The following is a 17,552-nucleotide window of genomic DNA, read 5'->3' on the forward strand; positions in this document are numbered from 1 at the left end:
TATAATAAGCTGCAGGCTTCTGTGAAAGTTTTCCACTAGATGTTGGAGCGTGGCTGTGGGGATTTGTGTTCATTCAGCTACAAGAGCATTAGTGAGATCAGACACTGATGTTGTAAGAGTGAGGAGGTCTGGGGTTCAGTCTGTGTTCCAGTTCATCCCAAAGGTGTTCAGTGGGGTCAGAGTCAGGGCTCTGTGCAGGACACTCCTGTTCTTCCACTCCAATTTTAACACACCATGGAGCTCTGTGCTTTGTGCACAGGGGCATTGTCATGCTGGAAGAGGTTTGAGCCTCTTAGTTCCAGTGAAGGGAAACTGTGATGCTACAGCATACAAAGACATTTTGTACATTTGCGTTCTTCTGCTACTGTTCATTCAAACTCACACTTTTGTACACAATACTTATCTCATTTTACATTGTGTAGATACCTAACATCTGTATATATGTTTGGACAGTCACTTTCACCTTTTACATTTTTCTATTGCACTAATTTTCATACAAGTCTCCTTATACAGTATTTATTTAACTTATTTACCTGTGTATATGTTTGCACCTGACACCAAGACAAATTCCTAGTACTGTAAAGTGCTTCTTGCTGACCCTTTGCTGTACCTGGCAATAAAACGTTTTCTGATTCTGATTCTGATTCTAAGTTTGTGGTAACTGTTTGGGAAAGAGCCATGTATGAGTGTGATCAGGTATCCACAAACATTTGGCCATGTAGTTTACATTGCGACCAATTATATTGAATCTGAAACTTAAAGTTAAACGTGACAAATAAAGGTGAAGTAAAGAGAGATTTTGGTCCACTCCTCTATGCAGAACACTTTGGGATTGTTTATGGTCTTAGTTCAAACTCTACAGTTCAGACCAGTGTTTTTCAGTACAAGAAGAGAAATGATAAAAGACTGAGATGGCCATTGCAAAACACTGATGAATCTAATTGTGAGGTATACAAATTATCTTAACAAATGTCAAAATCTTTAAGAAATTTGGAATTGTGAGTAAAAGCTGATCTAAAAAAAATCAACAGATTGACTAAAATACTTGGTGCAGAACATTATTATTATTATTATTATTATTATTATTATTATTATTATTATATCAACAACAACAACAACAACAAATAATAATAATAATAATAATAATAATAATAATAATAATAATAATAGTACTATCTTGGTATAGTCTATTAATAAGATCAGAACATTTTATTCATGAAAATACAACAGCATGCAATAATAATAATTAGTCATTTAAACTTTTTATCAACAAGCTGTAGCACAATACTTCAATATATATCACAGTTAACAATCAGGCAAATAAAGAACCACAGATATTTACAAAATACTGTTGAAAACTGGAAATTGTTTCTAAATGCACAATGACACAGAAAATGTGCCTCATTTTAGAAGACAAAAAGCTAGCATATATAACTTCTGAAAAATAAATAATTAAATGATACTGAATATCATTATATCAAAACCTACTACAAAAACCGGTCTAAAGCACAGTGTTTACACTGCTGAACAATACTGTGAAAAGCATTAAAGTGTTATTCACATTTCAAAGTTGGAGCTGTCAGATTTGTCCTTACTAATCACAAATCAATGGCAATCAAAGAAGGTTTGTCTCCTACAGCATTGTGACAATGTAACAAAAGCCGTTATATCCTGTGGTGTAAATAGTGTTCAATAAGAAAGAGTAGAAATGAAAGGGACATTGATAGAACTAGTAAAGATAAGACAGAAGCTTGTGTAGGTGTGGGGGATTCATTTCGTTCCAGTCCTGGTCAGTTTTCACATGACCACACTGACCTTACAAAACATCATTCTCCAAGCCAAATCCAAGAATGTTACAATTACTTTATTAATTCCAAAACCCTAACATCACCTCACAGTTAAACCACATGCATACAGAGTAGAGTATGTACCTAGAATACCTTACATAATCATCAGACCAGTACAGAACATGACAATGAACAAAACATGTGAGGAGTGTGTGGTTAGTTGCTAACTGGAACTGGCCCTTTTTGTGGCTCTTCATCATGAAGTAGTTCTGTAGGGCTCCTTTTTGTTTCCAGCCACCATGTTGTCATCTCTCCTTTGCCCTGTAAAACAAAGTAGAAGAGGTAAACAGTAAATCATTGCTGATACCACAGCATATAGAGTGCTAATAATAAATGTGGCTGTAGAAGCCAGCAGAAGGCTGGATCTAATTTCTCAGCTGAGCTGAGATGTTTTTTTCTTAAAACATTTATCTGTACAGTCTGATAGACTCTAACAAGCAAATCTAGGTCTATTGATCTAAAGTAAATACTTATATATGTACATTCAACATCATGCATTTACAGTAAAGGTAATAAGTCCTATGTTGTTTACTGCTGATGTCTTCAGGAGACCATCCTAAGCTCCTGAGTAGGAATTCCAAGTTGAGGAAGCATTTTATTTGTTTTTTCCTAGTCAGAGGTCAGTTATGACCTTTAGTTGAATGCAGTACTGTACCTGGGACCATGCTTAAAATAAATTTCTAATAACAAATAACTTTTTAGACCTTAGTGATTCATTTGTTTTCAAAATTAGTATTAATATTGTATTTGTCATATTGTTTTGTTGACAACAGACAAGAGCTAGAGAACAGGATAATATTTTTTCCCACCATAATTAAAATACTGAATAGAAATTATCCTCAACAAATCTAAGTAGTTGTTGTTAGCTTTCCCTCCTATTAAACCCTTAAAATCAAAAACATTACCTTCACATTCAGAGTGCCACGGCAGACCAGCACATATCCTCCTAAAGTGTGCAGCAGATCAGCTGTAGATTCACTGCACTGAATCTTTAAAGCTGCAACATGTATGAGAGTGATACTGTAAAAGTATTGTTGTGAATGGTGAAATGCCATTTTTATGTCAGAATTAAACTGTAAGTGATTATAAAAGTGGCCTGTAGTAAATGGCAGTCAGTCATTTGTGAAGAACATTGACCCCTGTTTCAGTTACCTTCACTGGTGGACTCCATGCGGGATGCTGTGTTCACAGTGTCTCCAAATAAACAGTAGCGTGGCATTTTGGTGCCAACCACTCCAGCCACTACAGGCCCTGTAAAAGATGCAAACACTGCAGTACTTACACTCACCAGTCACTTAAATAGAAACATTGGTGCATCTCTCATTCTTGCAATTATTCAATCTGCCAATCATGTGTTAGGAGTACAATGCTTTAAATCATACAGAAGTCTAATGTTCACATCAAACATCAGAATGAGGGAAAAGGGATATCAGTGACTTGGCAGACCAGATGGTTTGAGTGATTTGAGTATTTTAGAAACAAATCTAACTAATCTATGAAACTAAGCCAATCTTCTAGGATTTTCAGACACAACAGTCTCCAGCAAATACATCCGGTGAGAGGCAGAGAGGAAAGTCTTCGCTGAAGATATGACCACACAGGATGGAACAGTGACTCATAAAACCACTCAGAAATGTATCTCAAAACAGATAACGCATAGATCTTTGGGGTAGATGAGCTACGACAGCCAGACCAGATCAGGTTCCACTCCTGTCAGCTAAGAACGGGAATCTCAGGCGACAGTGGGCACAGACTGAACAAAACTAGACACTTGAATTTTGGAAAAACACATAATCACATAATCTGTGTAAACTCTAGACAATGTTCAATATTCAATCCATCACCAGCCTTTTACCCCATTATAATGTCTGATGTAAACATTAGCTGAAGATATTCTATCTGCATGTGCTACTGACACACGATTGGCTGATTAAACAATTGCATTAAGGTAAACTTTTTCTCTGACAATGCAACGGAGTAGTAATTATCCAGTTTTCCTGACAGTAACAGTAAAATAATTCATTTTAAAGAAGAAACCATTTCGATAACAAAGAAGGGTTGATGGTAGTTCTCCCAAATCAAAGTCAACTTGTTAAGGTAAAGCAGATAAAGTATCCGAATTTTAATTTACTCTTTAAAAGGAAATCAGACCTAGATCTGTCTGGTAACAGTGAGGGTGTGGTACAAAGTATAACAATGCCTGTCGATGTTTATGAGGATATTTCACAGCAGTACTGTTTGCATGTACTCTAGTTATATAGACATAAACCACACAGTGAAATCAGCAATGGATTCTACTAGCCAGTATAAAGTTGGTATAAATTTTGCTTTATAGGGAATTCAAGGAGTTATTATTATTATATTGTAAAACATGCTGACCTGAGTGTATGCCAGCTCGGATCTTCAGCTGGGTAGTAGGCTTGTGTGGGATTTTAAATGCGTGGCAAACGCTGATCAAATCCAAGGCCATGCTGGCAATTTCACCTGCATGATTGATGCCGTTCTCATTTGGTACACCAGATACTACCATATCTAAACAAAAAATGGGTTAGTTAGGAATGGCACTTGATATATATATATATATATATATATATATATATATATATATATATATATATATGTGTGTGTGTGTGAAATCTCATATGGGTAGAGAGGAAAACAGGCAAAACTTGCTTGTCACCAGACTCACAAGCATCTCCAATAGTCTCCACTTTGTACACGTCATAGTTGTCAATGATGTCGTCAAAAGTGGTGTAAAGTTTATTGAGGAAATCCACCACCTGGTGAGGAGTGCTGGAGCCAGAGAGCTGGGTAAAACCCACTATGTCACTGCCCAAATGAAAAAGATGTAAAAAGATTTAACTTGTACATGTACCTTTATTTAACATTATAAGCTGATCACTCATTATTATGTCACTTGCCTGAAATATACAGTAGCACTAGTGTAACTTTGTGCTTCTGCTGTGCGTCCTTGTCTAAGATCATCAGCCACTGGTTTAGGTAACATACCTATCACATAATGAAACCATATTCATACAGTGAAGATTCTCAGTCATCCAGATGTGGTTATAAGACATGTTTACTAGACTTCTGAGTGTACTGAAGTATTAGAGGTAACAATCCGAGAATGTGCCAGTGGATGGAGAAGTCCTAAGGTGTGGATTTCTTGCTGGACCTGTAAAGAGATCTTGATCTTCTTGGGAATGAATGAAAGAAGAAGAAGACAAATAGATTGAGTGAGGAGTGAAGGAGAAAATCTATGTCCAGGTGGAAAATCCTTTTCTCAACAGAGGTGGAGGTCTGAGGCACAACCTGTCTCCTATTTTTCATACTTTTATCCATCAAGACCTCTTCACAAGTCCACCAGGAAAGCCAGATCTTAGGACCCCCCCCCCCATCCACTTTCACATTGTCTGATCATTACCCCTAATACTTCAATACACTCTCTCCCTTCTCTCCTTCTCTGGGGTCATTACATCCTAATGACTCCCTTTAACACCTCTCCCCACTCTCACTTTCCCCTTGTTCCCTTAATGAGGCTATCCAAGGAGGGGAGAATCCTTATCCCAGGAGGATACAAATTTGTGAAATCCTGCCACCTTCCCTCAGACTGAAGAAGCTGCTCGGATGAGTAGTGAAACTCAAGGAATCCACATACAGTTCACAATTCCAGATTAATCTTTTGCAGAAGAGCTTATTCAGTGTAACCTGGTGAATATGTTAATGTATTAATTTAACTGTGTTGCTATCTGAGCTTGACTAAGAAATTTTCCTGCAATGTTTCTTCCTGACTAACAATGATAAACATCTAACTTGCAGTAACAAGAGGAGTTTTTATCTTTCCACTAGATGGCGTCAATAGCATTTGCTTAGACATATTGCATGACCAGTCATTTTAGGAGCTTCATGCCCGTTTTAGTTTGATGTATGAAGGAGGAATGAGAAAGCACTCTGGATGTACTATAAAGCAGGCGGTCTGTCTTCTGCTTCTCCTGAAGAAGGTCTTGGGTTCTCTCAGCGACAATAGCCTCCAAATGCTTACTGTATTTTTCCATCTAGAAGCACAAAACCAAATTTACTTTGCAGATCAGAACAAATAAAATGTTTATCTTTTAGGTGTGTGTGTGTGTGTGTGTGTGAATGATGAATCATTCTCTGCAACTGTGTTATATTACAGACTCATTACAGACTTACCAGGTTCATCATCATATCAACAGGACTGACTTTGTGTGGGTTCATTTTATCCAGCATCTTTTTCACCTGCTCAAACGTTGGCCTGGTGGTGACATTGTGGGACCAGCACTTCTTAATCAACTAGAAGTATGATAATGCACAGGTTTTACTTGCGTTTTTTTTTTTTAATTATGATTATTATTATTATTTCACGCTGAAATCTTTCAACAATATTACCAAACCACAGAGCAAATCTTTACATGCTGCAAATGATGTGATTTTACATCCACAATGTTGCATGGGCACTTATACAGTACATGGAAGTTTGAAGTCTGGAAACTGTAAACTGTTAATAAACTTTTATTGCATCAAATGTATGAATAAACACCCAATAACAAGGTCAACATATTCTTTAAATCATCAACCATCCTTGCACTAACTGAATAATCAGGAACAAACCTCACAGTACTCCACTTGATTAGGACAATCGCTGTCCGCTTTCCCAACTTTCAGTTCAGGAAGAGGTGGACGCCACATGATATCAAGCTTCACAGGTTCAGTTTGTGATTGCTACAATTTTAGGAAGAAAAAACATAGTTAAGATCCATAGTTTAATATTTGTCTAATGCTAATTCCTTTACACCTCAATACTTACTGAGATCAGATCACTGCGTGTGGCTATCTCCACCAAGATAATGGAATAGCTAGAGATATAAGAAAATAAAATGTTGATTTCACACAATTTCCAGCTTTTTACCACTTGTTTCCAGAGTCTCCAGGATCTACACACAGGACTGAGCTATTGTATGGTGCTTATGTAATAACTAGAGCAAGTTACACAGAATTTCCTGGTTAGTTAGGGAGACAACACCTGCATCCAAGTTCAAAGAATACTGACATTTAATGTTCAGTATCTGCTTTATCCTGGTCAGGGTCAATCTCTGGAACACAGCACCATCTAGCAGACGTCTGTGCTATGAGCCTTATTTTTATCTACTGGTCTATAAATTCTATGGATAACCTATTATGGGTAATAAATCCATAAAATTCAGACAGTCTGTACTTACCCCTGTAGTGAACAAACTGTACTTTCAACAAAACAAAGATTGTGTCATTGCTCACCCACTTACAGGCTGCATTCTACTGACTGACATCACTGATCAATGTTTTCATGACAAATGTAATCAGTGAATAATTCAAGAATAAACATTCAAGATTTTGTCACACACAGTTATATAAAGTATACAACTTGCAATGGAATGAAAACCTGGCCTACTTTCTCAAAGACCATGCCTATGAATAACTACAATAAAAATATAAAATGAATAAGAAATCATAAGTAGAATATTTGTTCTGAATGTGGAAAAAGCGAAGTACAAAACATAAAGTTGTTCTACATGTACAGTAGTAACAGTCACAGTAGAAAGTGCAACAAGTGTAGTCAGTGGAATGCTGATTGAGTTACACAACAAAATTCTCACCTGTACACATCAGCTGCAGCAGTGTTGATGCTGCTGTTACCCAACAAAATTTCAGGTGCAGAGTAAATGCGGCAGAGGTCTCCACAGTGGAAAGTGCTGCTTAATACTTCGGAGTCCTCTTTTCTGTAGGCCATCAAACCATAGTCTGTGTAATCACAGAGGAATTTGGTATTTATCACGACTTGTGAGACATAGTTTTTCTAGAACATACAAAGCATCCAATGACATACCACAAAAATGAAAAAAAATTTCCCAAGATGTTTTTTTTTTTTTTTTACCTGATATTTTGCAAACCCAGCGATCATCAACAACACAGTTACGAGAATGAAGTCGTCCATGGAAAATTTTGTGTTGGTGGAGATAAGCCATCCCACGAGCGATATCAGTGGCAAATGATAAGCTGAGCAAAAACAGAAACAGAGAAACAGATGAAAAGTACATTTTGTTCAACATTTTACTTGCTATTAGTAAAATATTTGAGGGTAAAACAAATTTACCGAAAGCCCCAGTTGATAGGAATATCCTCATTTAAAAGGACGTCAGCCAGGCTTCCTTTAGGACAATATTCAGTAATGATGCAAATGTAGGGGACTTCGATGGAGCCTCCGATGAACTTAGCCAAATTTGGATGATCTAATTCCCTAATTGAGAACAACCAGTTTATGAAAATAGACTTACTGGCATCAAAGGGAGCCAGTAATGAAATGCAAAATATTTTGTTTTTAAATCAAAGACTTACATGTTCCAACATATATATGGTAAAGATATATATATATAAAAGGATGTGAACATTCCATATTTTACATGCATTACATCTTGTACTTTTTAAATGTACTTTTTATCCTATTATAACTCACTCACTGCCACATGGGGCTATTCAGAAAAAAAAATATTACAGATACTTAAGGATTAATGACTACACTGACCTCACTTCTTTCACCTCTTTCCGGATTGTTTTAGAGAGAGTAAAGTGCTTCTTCTGGATGTGTTTCACAGCCACTGTTCTTCCATCGCTAACAAGAAAGACAAGCAGATTGGTTTCCACCTTACACGAGACTACATGAAAATACTATAACTTGCTACTACTCACTAGATGCCTGGCTGAATGAAACCTGGCTTGAAGTTGGTGTTCACTACAGTGCACACTGTGACGTCTGTGGCCCGGCTGATGCTGGAGTTGCTCTTCACTGGCTGTAGACTCGTTGTGCTACAGAAGCCCATGTAGCATGCTTTGCCTGTGAACATCACAAAGCTATTTACCATCTTGAGAAACCCTTATTGTTCAGCCAAACCAGTTTGATAAACACACAAAAACATTCCCTACCATACCTTTTTAGTTCTACTGTATGCTCATCCATCAATAAAATGAGTTTATCAGACTGATTTGACTGCACAATTAATGTTTATTAATTATAGTCCTGAAAGATCTTACCAAACATTACATTATTGTAATTGATTATCCAACTCTCATCCCAAAACATCTTCTGCTTTTGATACTGCAGCCACTATGGAGAGGTTATAGTGTAATAATTAAAACACAGAATTTCTAATATAAGCATTTTACTGCTAATGATATTCTAATGTTGATTTACTGAGTATTCTATAAGATGCTTTTTTATCTATCACAACTCTAGGAAAAAAGGAAAGCTAAATTAATATTAATATGTCTAATGAAAATAATAGCTGTATGTTGAAAGTAGCATTATATGAGCTTCCTCACCACTACAGTTAAGACAAAGCCAGTACAGATCAGAGCAAGTGGGAGTCCAATGGCCACCTTGATGGACGTGGCCATAGGACAGACTCCACAGTCTGCAGGACATGTCAGACAGTTCTCTTCTAACTCACAGATGTCATCTCCACACACTGACCCACAGAGATAGACAAAGAGAACAACAGAGATTGCAACTGTTGAGATACAATTAAATAGTACCACTTATAAAAAGCAATACATTTTATAATTTACTTCCCCAGCAAGATAAAGAACCTAATGTAAAGTCTACCAACCTTGAGCGCTAACGACTAGCACCTTGGATTCCAAAGCAGCATGCATCTGTCCTACCTTGATATGGGCAATAACTGATGTGACTCCCAAGTGCACAAGCACCACCTGTGTAATGAGAATCATAACTGATACATTGTGATGAATATCATATAATGAATACTTGATGAATATCAAAATGGAATGTTTTTATCACCAACATGCCTATAATTTACATTTAAATGTAAGACCAACATGAATGAACACAAACACTAAAGCTTTTTGGTCACCTTTGAGGTCCAGAGAAACTGACTCATCTTGCCTGCTTTAGAAACAGTATGAGTGACTATCTCGCCGTCATCTGGGATCCAAGGACCACAAATCCCTCTGCCTCTCTGTGACAGTAAACAACAGCTTATGGTGCCTTTAATATTAGGGTATTTAAGTGATAAAAATTAATCCAGTCTCTCTACACTCTGTGTTTTTTGGGTTAGTCATATTACAGTTTTCTGCCTAAGTCTGATCTTGTTCATGGTGCTGAGCAAACAATGACCAATCAATGTCAGTGTTTAAGTACAAGCTTAAGCTTCATTCTTATTGTTCAAATATACATGAACTTAAAGAGCTGTTCCCCAATAATACTCATATTTCCATTTATACAAAACTACCTGTTCTTTCGGTTGAATGTGACTCCTTAATTAAATAGATTTGCTTTATATTGTTTAAAAGAACCTAGCATTTTTTTCCAAACGGCACATTGTTTTCTCAGCAGATGAACAGTTTCTAATTTACAGTGGGTGCAGTGCATAAGGACTGACTGACCATAAGCCCAAGGGGACAAGAGTGGATGTTGGCATGATACACACAGCAGTTGTGCTCATTGGCGTTGTTCCAGTTAGAGGGACATTCATGTTCGTAGCAAAATCTTTTAGCGTCTGAAGCATTACTGCGAAGAGAAGTGCAAAAAATAACTGGCATTAGGCTGGGTCCCATGTGTAGATGTTTGATATTACTGTAAAATGTTCTTGAGGACATGAATTGTGTTTTCTTGATTCAAGTGTCCAATCAGTGTCCAAAAGGGGTGCTGTGTTCAATAGGGCATGGTTATTCTGAGGACCTTATTTCTCAAGGAAAAAAGTTTTTAAAGAGCGACGGATCTTAAACAAAAAGCATTCACAGGAGTTACTAACCATTATAATGCATTAAATAGCATGAACAAACTATGAACTAACTAATCACTCACACACTACTAAACAATGATACTTGGATAATATCGTGTGGAAACATGTGGAAAAGGATTTTCAGGTCTTTTGATCATAGCACAAAAACCTTTTGTCCTGAACCCTGTCTATCACCTGAGAAAACAATGCTCAGAGTGAACCATGGTGGTGGTGGTGGTGGTGGTGATGGTAGTATCAATTCTTCACACCAGGGAGTGGAGAAATTGGGTTGAAGACAGGATGGGTGGAGCAAAATACAAGACAATACTAGAAAGAAATCAACTGCAGTGTGTAAAAGACTTGAGACCAGGGCAGGGGATCACCTTCCAACATGGCAAAACTGACACAACCAAGCAATCAATTTCTGTATTTTGTTTTATTAATATTTTTTTCACAATAAATATGTTCAATTTTGCCTTCAAATGTTAGACATATTGTGCAAATCTAATGGGAAAAAATCCAAGTCTATTTCAATTTAAGAAACACTTCAAAATCTAGAAAAGTTCAAGGCTTTACAGTGTGCCACAATTTTTTTTCAATAGTGTACACATTTTCAGGGATGGAGCAATGATTGAATGAGTATGTACAGTATATTAATATGGAATGGTTAGATGGATTAAGATTACTCACCTGAAGTGTAAGATCCTGTTCTTGACTGCATATTCATAAAACGTATCTGAGGCTGTGACAGAATAGGTAACATTAAACTCTTCTCCATCTGTGACTTTCTCTGGAGGACGCTGCACCCAGGCCATCTCTAACCCTGTGGAAATAGTGACATTTTCTTTCTTTTACCTCACCAAGTAAAAGCAGATGAACTGAAATAAGGAAGTTTGATGTTTGTTACTTTATACAGAAATAAAATACAAAATAATGATCAGATCATTAATCTTGAATATTCAGGACTTTTGGGATGTGTTGTTTTTACGAATACATTTTTATCAATTAATTTACTTCTTGACTGATACATGATAATGAACTTTCTACTAAAAAGCAGTAGGTTATCCATTTTCCTGCAGTTACAGCCAGCTTGTTCTGCATACATCAAGTGGGTATGAATTCATTCAGGCATTTCTATCTGCCATAGTTATACATCTGGGCACTAATATAAGGTCTAAACTGTAAAAGTCCCACTCTGTTGCTAGAGTTTATATACAGTTTGCATGTTAAAAGTACATCAAAAACATTTACTATTCGCAAATCACCTCACCTCACACATCACCAAAAAGACAAGAGAGTAAACAATAAGAAAAGGAATAATGTTTCCCATAATCCAGAGAAATAAAATAGTAATCGTCCCCAAATTGTTCAGAAGAATACTGAGTTAATGCAAAATTAATACAATGAATTTATCTAAAAAGATTATACATACCACCACAGCTGATCATGTTGTAATCATTCGGATCAGTTATCGGCCAGCAGTCATATTCAGTATTATCCAAGTCATGCCAACATTCAGCTACCATAACCTGGAGAGAAACCTAATGAAATCATAACTCTTGTTATATACAAAAATAAAAGCTACGTTTATCACAGAGTAATCACTTCAGGCCAGTTTTTTTTTTTAAATCTGCAATACAAGATAAAGCATATATGTATGCATTTTCACAATATAAAGCTTACAAACAGTATATCAAACAGGAAAGATGAGAAGATATTCACGAAACGTCCTTCATGCTGACTCTTTGCATGCAAAACCTTATGGCTCTGTCACTGGCAGCATACTGGGCACAAAGACGCATTCACTAAGGTACTCTTCATGCTCACCACAAGTGTTCCTGACACAGGAACAAAAGCCAGAACCTGTCCAATTTAATCATATATACTGTACTGTACTGTATTGTACTTTGCTCAGTAACTCAGAAAAGCGATCAGACCAATCAGACAAGACAACATCATAAAAATACATCCTTCGTTGCTATTTGTTTATTTGTTTATTTGTGTCTAAAAGAACTACACATCATAAATATTGCAACCCGACTGTAATTACACAAAACCAGTACAATTCCAAGACAACGCTTACCAGGAGGAAGAAGAAAGCCAGAATGTAGTACAGAGCCATTGGAAACTGCTCATCACTGTGGTTTCTTGGTGAAGACTGACTTGGTAAACAGCTGCTGACTGCTCTCCACTTTTTTTCTTCCTTGATAGCCCTCTAATTATTCAATCAGGCAAAGAGCCCACACTAATCCACAGTCACCTCCACTCTCCCAAAGAGAGGCAACTGACCTTCAGCTTGCACTAGCACTAATATCCGACTTATACAAGACCATATATTTAAAGAATAGTAGTCAATGAAGCCACATTTTCAACGTATAATTTTAGGGAATCAAGTGTGCAAGTGTGGTCCCACTGGTCCTATGTTGAGTCTAAAGCTAAAGATTTAAGATAAACCTGCATGACAAAACATTGACTACAATCTCCCAAAATTAACTACATATAACATCTTAGGCCTGTACTCAGATCTTTATAGTTTTTGTGGAGTTTTGTATATTCTCTGTGGGTTCCCTTCAGGTTTCCTGCCACCTCCATGAACATCCCAGTAGGTGGACTGGTTATTCTTAATGGCCCATAGGCATAGACATAGGCAATGTCTGTGCAAGTTTCCATGCAATGGACACACAGTGTCCCATCAAGAGTATGACTTTACTCCATCTCTTATCCAGTGTCCTCTGAGAGGCTCTGGATCTACTGCTACCCTGTCCAGGATAAAAACAGTGTTGATGTGAATGGACAAATGAAGTGACCTTTGACAGAGCAAAATGACCGCAAGGTTCATGCAGCACAGTGCGAAATAAACAACTCTGAGTAAACTATGATTATAAACCAGGCTTGTAGCTCTATAAATTTTATGCTTTTAGCTTTAATTCATGTATAATGTGTATAATATATATGTGTGCAGACATAGGTCTCTTCACACCAAGCAAATGCATAGGTATTTTATCAGTTATTTGAATAATAGCTGCTGACCAACAATTATATTACAGTATTATACTTCAGTAAAAAGTATTCACAATCTAACCAGGGTTTTGTTTCAAATTGCCTTAAGTAAGTAATTAGCAGTTATTCCAAGTATACTACACACACTAGCTATAATTGTACAATATTTTTACTCCTTGGAAACAGCTCCATGATACAAGTCACATGTCTTTTCAAAATATTTTTTATAAAAGTTAGTGAAAATTAAGTAAAATCACTACTTTTGTGAACGTAATGTGTCTTTGTACACTATATGGTCAAAGGTTTGTGGACATCTAACCATCACAACCACATGTGCTTGTTGAACATCTCATTCCAGGTTCAGTCTTTGCTGTAATAATAAGTTCAACGCTTCTGGGAAGGTTTTTCTCTAGATGTTGGCACATGGCTGTGAGTATTTCCTCATTCAGCCACAAGATTATTGGTGAGGTCAGGCACTGAAGTTGGGAGTCTCCAGTTGGGAGGCTCTGATGGGGAGGCTCCGGTTTCATTTCAACCTAAAGTCACTCAAGTTCTTTTACACCAAACTTAATAAACCATGTCTTCATGGACTTTGTGCATAGCGGCAGTGTTGTGCAGGAACAGGTCTGGGCAGGGAAATTGTAATCAGATGTGCATCCTTCAGGAACTGATGCTTTAGGAGGGTTTGTGACCGGTGGGGTTATAGGTTAACAGGTTAGAAGTTAAACACTATTTATCTCAATTAGTCTCATTTCAAGAAATAAAATCTAAGATGCTACATTAACATTCAAGACAATGTTATGTTTATCCTCCATATTTTATACTGACCAAAACAAATAATAAAATGGGACAGGGAAAAAGAATAAAAGTCAGACTCAGGTTAAAGATGTGGATCCATGTGCCAGTTTATTTACAGAGTCCAGTTACAAGCCCAACAGTAGGACCCTTGTAACTTTGGGGAATTAAAGATGATTGGGGAACCTTGGGGATTTGATCAATAATGCAAAAAACAGATGTGCAACAAACTACAAAATATTGTTAATTTCTAGTGTCTAAATACTTTCCCTCCAATTAATTTAGTTTTTTTAAACAGTGTATATTTGTTTATGCTTATGAACACATACCTTTTTGTTTATGAATAATTCACAATACATTTTGAATATACATTTGATTAATACATGCACTGCAAGTATTTTAAATACATTAAGTACGTTCTGACAATGTGAAAATAGTCCTGCAACCTATAGATGAAGGCTTGTCCACTTACAACAGCCAAGCCTACTGACCTTCTGGCTAACCTGTCGCACACTGCAGGTGGACATTGGCTACTTCACAGGTACGTTCATTTTGTAACATTCTGGGGTGACTCGTGGGTCTAAAAATGACATACGTCCAGTGGAGAAGAGCATGAGGGAGTTATGCACATGCAGTACTAGAAACCAGCGTCCTGACAATCTATCAGTTGAAGCACTCAGCTTGCCAAGTGGTTTGGGGTGGAACCCTGACACAAGGCTAACATTGATAGTAAGCAAACTTATAAAAAGAACACTGCTATTTTCATTGCAGTTTTACTATTGGGACTAGCTGGGAGGTTTTGAGGATCATCCATTATGACTTGTGGGAATGTAGTAAACCTTTTGAATTAGACCAAATCAGAGACAAAATAAATTGTTAAACTTCAGAAGGTGTCTAGTGGCTTTGGGTCTAGGCAACATTAGTGACAGACCTTAAACTGCTCCATGACATAATCTTTAGAGAAGGCCACTGTAGGTCTCAGTGTTGTTCTGTTTAGAATTTTTTACATTTTTGTTTTTTATCTCAGAGCAGCTGGAATGTATGTACTCATTGTATCACCTGTGATGACAAGGATGTGGGGAAATGTTTTATCTGCAAGACACTCAGGAGCTGAGAGTTCATTGGCTCGAGCACAGGAAATATCATTCATGGTCAACAATGCAAGTTTCATAATATGGCATGGATGGAATGTGGTTCTCGGGGACGAAATTCTCGACTACAAATAGGTAAATCTGGGGCTTGCTGGAGGGTGAAATACTTCTTAAGTTTTGAATGCATAGTCTTTTTTATTTCCATCTTCTCACTTTTCTTTTTAGGAGAAAGGTGTGCAATTGTGTCTGAGATATAACCTTTGATAAATCTTCTGCAAATATGTGCAAATTCGAGAAATATTTGAGACTTTGTGTCACAAATCTTAAGACTAGTTGGAGCATGACCCAGAGGAGGCCTTGAACAATGGTAGAAGCTAGTTATGATAAAGGAAGTAGATTCATTTTGAAGCAAAAATTTTGTGGGCCAGCACCTACTGTCTGGATGGTCAATGTGGTTACCTGGGGAACACAGGGGATGTTCAGTGAAAGGGACACTTCCTCATTCAAGTTTCTCACTGTACCAGAATCAACCAGCACTGGAAAATATGTTTCCTTTGAGCAATGTTAGACATGCTAGAACGGTGCATGTTATCTGCAGTCTCATCTGTGACAAAGACCAAGTGCGCAGATGTAAAAGGTATTCAGCTCTGCTCTTTTATTTCTGAGGATCTGTTCAGATAAACTCTGCTCTCCTGTCCTAACTGACACTCTATCTAGATACATCAGAGGTGCCATAGCAACCAAACATCAACAATTCTCTCTGAATGCAGTTAATTAGCAAATTATTGTGAACAGGAAAGCACCTAGACTCAAAAGGGCCAATTCACCTTGACATCTCAAGATACAGCCCACTGAACGAATATTAGATAATATAGCGAGGCAGTTGTGGGGTTTTTTCTGTATGTCAACACTTCTTGTGCACGGCAGATATTAAGAGAAAATTTTCTGACCTCTGGCCTTCAGTCTGTGGTTAGTCGTAATTACTGTGAAACTGTGGTCTTTACAGGACGGGCAAATCATGCATTATATTAATGTGACAAACTGACATGATTCACATGATGGGGAGCTGCATGAGATCATGTTAAAACAGCCCTGTAATTTACTTCTAAGCTTGGAAGAGGCAGTAAAGGTGGTTATTCCTCAATAATCTGTACAAAGGTTCAAGAGCATTTAGTATGACATGGCATAGTGTAAGCTTACAATAATCCAGAAAGTTGCACTACCAGCCCGACTCACATAATCAGCCACAACAGGCATTGCTTCAGACTCGTGTAATGAGTAACGCATTTGAGGCCATCCCACCGATTAAAGAGGAAAAACAGGTTTGCAGCCATACCTGCAGCTGTGCTGTTATTTCTCTTTGCTTCGGATTATAAATGCAATTCCAATAAAAAGAAATCTTTTGATTGCTGCCTTTTTTCCAGCATTGTCCTTGTAATGTGCCCATGATTTTACGGATCACCATATCAACTTTACTACATGGGAATGTGGGAAAGACTTGCTTAGACACTAGAAGGAGGAGTGTCTTATATGTATTCATGCAGGTTGCACAACAGTTCATTTTGTCTCTAGTCACTTCCATGGTAGAACTATGACTCTAGATCATAACATACTGTTGGGACTTGTCAAGGCATGCAGAGATGACTGAATAATAGTTTGAAAAGACTGCAAGAGACTGGTTTCCCATATAAAGGTATACTTTTGTCTCATGCTCAAGGACTGCAACCCTGAGTAAAATAAAGCAGTTAATGAAGTTGAATGAATGAATTAACGGTTTTTAAAGGCTGGTATTAAAACTCTAAATGGGACAGATCTTGTCTGGTCTTGTTGTCTGGTCTTGTTTTTGGTCTATGATACTTTGAGTCCCTGGTGGATGACCTGGTGAAGCTCTTTATGAATGCCTTGCCTTGTAGTTTTTGTTGAGTCCTCATAAAATTGAGAAATACATTTGTATCAACAAATTGCACTTTATATTCAAACCATTAAGATTATTAGCTTTAAAATAAAATACAGTAGTTACAAAT

At 37.1% G+C, this 17,552-nt stretch overlaps 1 protein-coding gene across 6 annotated transcripts; it reads right to left on the reverse strand.

The window, feature by feature from the left end:
* Positions 1-1,304: 1,304 nt before the first annotated feature.
* On the reverse strand, positions 1,305-17,472 carry LOC131360735 (atrial natriuretic peptide receptor 2-like). 6 transcript variants are annotated; one of them, XM_058401417.1, is made up of 23 exons: positions 16,865-17,472; positions 12,075-12,183; positions 11,333-11,465; positions 10,305-10,428; positions 9,773-9,877; positions 9,509-9,611; positions 9,222-9,367; positions 8,934-9,006; positions 8,592-8,736; positions 8,428-8,514; positions 7,999-8,142; positions 7,780-7,901; positions 7,502-7,646; positions 6,676-6,724; positions 6,480-6,590; positions 6,042-6,161; positions 5,809-5,902; positions 4,769-4,856; positions 4,537-4,676; positions 4,227-4,379; positions 3,000-3,098; positions 2,753-2,844; positions 1,305-2,108 (listed from the first exon to the last, which is right to left on the reverse strand). In XM_058401417.1, exons 1-23 carry the CDS (start codon positions 17,108-17,110, stop codon positions 2,004-2,006), a joined length of 2,733 nt encoding a protein of 910 aa, XP_058257400.1. In that variant the 5' UTR covers positions 17,111-17,472; the 3' UTR covers positions 1,305-2,003. The 6 variants fall into 6 exon arrangements, with proteins under 6 accessions (XP_058257400.1, XP_058257401.1, XP_058257402.1 ...); XM_058401418.1 differs by lacking the exon at positions 16,865-17,472 and adding an exon at positions 12,726-12,842; XM_058401419.1 differs by lacking the exon at positions 16,865-17,472 and adding an exon at positions 12,726-12,817 and having other exon boundaries at positions 12,075-12,171.
* Between the last annotated feature and the right edge of the window lie 80 nt (positions 17,473-17,552).

This window comes from Hemibagrus wyckioides, linkage group LG10, assembly GCF_019097595.1.
Source record: "Hemibagrus wyckioides isolate EC202008001 linkage group LG10, SWU_Hwy_1.0, whole genome shotgun sequence".
NCBI classification, from domain to species: Eukaryota; Metazoa; Chordata; class Actinopteri; order Siluriformes; family Bagridae; genus Hemibagrus; species Hemibagrus wyckioides.

What these genes read in the sequence shown, in the direction of transcription:
- LOC131360735 (XM_058401417.1), bottom strand. Translation starts at nt 17,110, where the DNA reads ATGGAAGTGACTAGAGACAAAATGAACTGTTGTGCAACCTGCATGAAT. An exon ending in AAATAACAGCACAGCTGCAG is followed by an intron (nt 12,184 to 16,864) that starts GTATGGCTGCAA and finishes TGATTTCATTAG; the next exon opens with GTTTCTCTCCAGGTTATGGT. An exon ending in GCTGCAGCTGATGTGTACAG is followed by an intron (nt 6,725 to 7,501) that starts GTGAGAATTTTG and finishes TTATATCTCTAG; the next exon opens with CTATTCCATTATCTTGGTGG.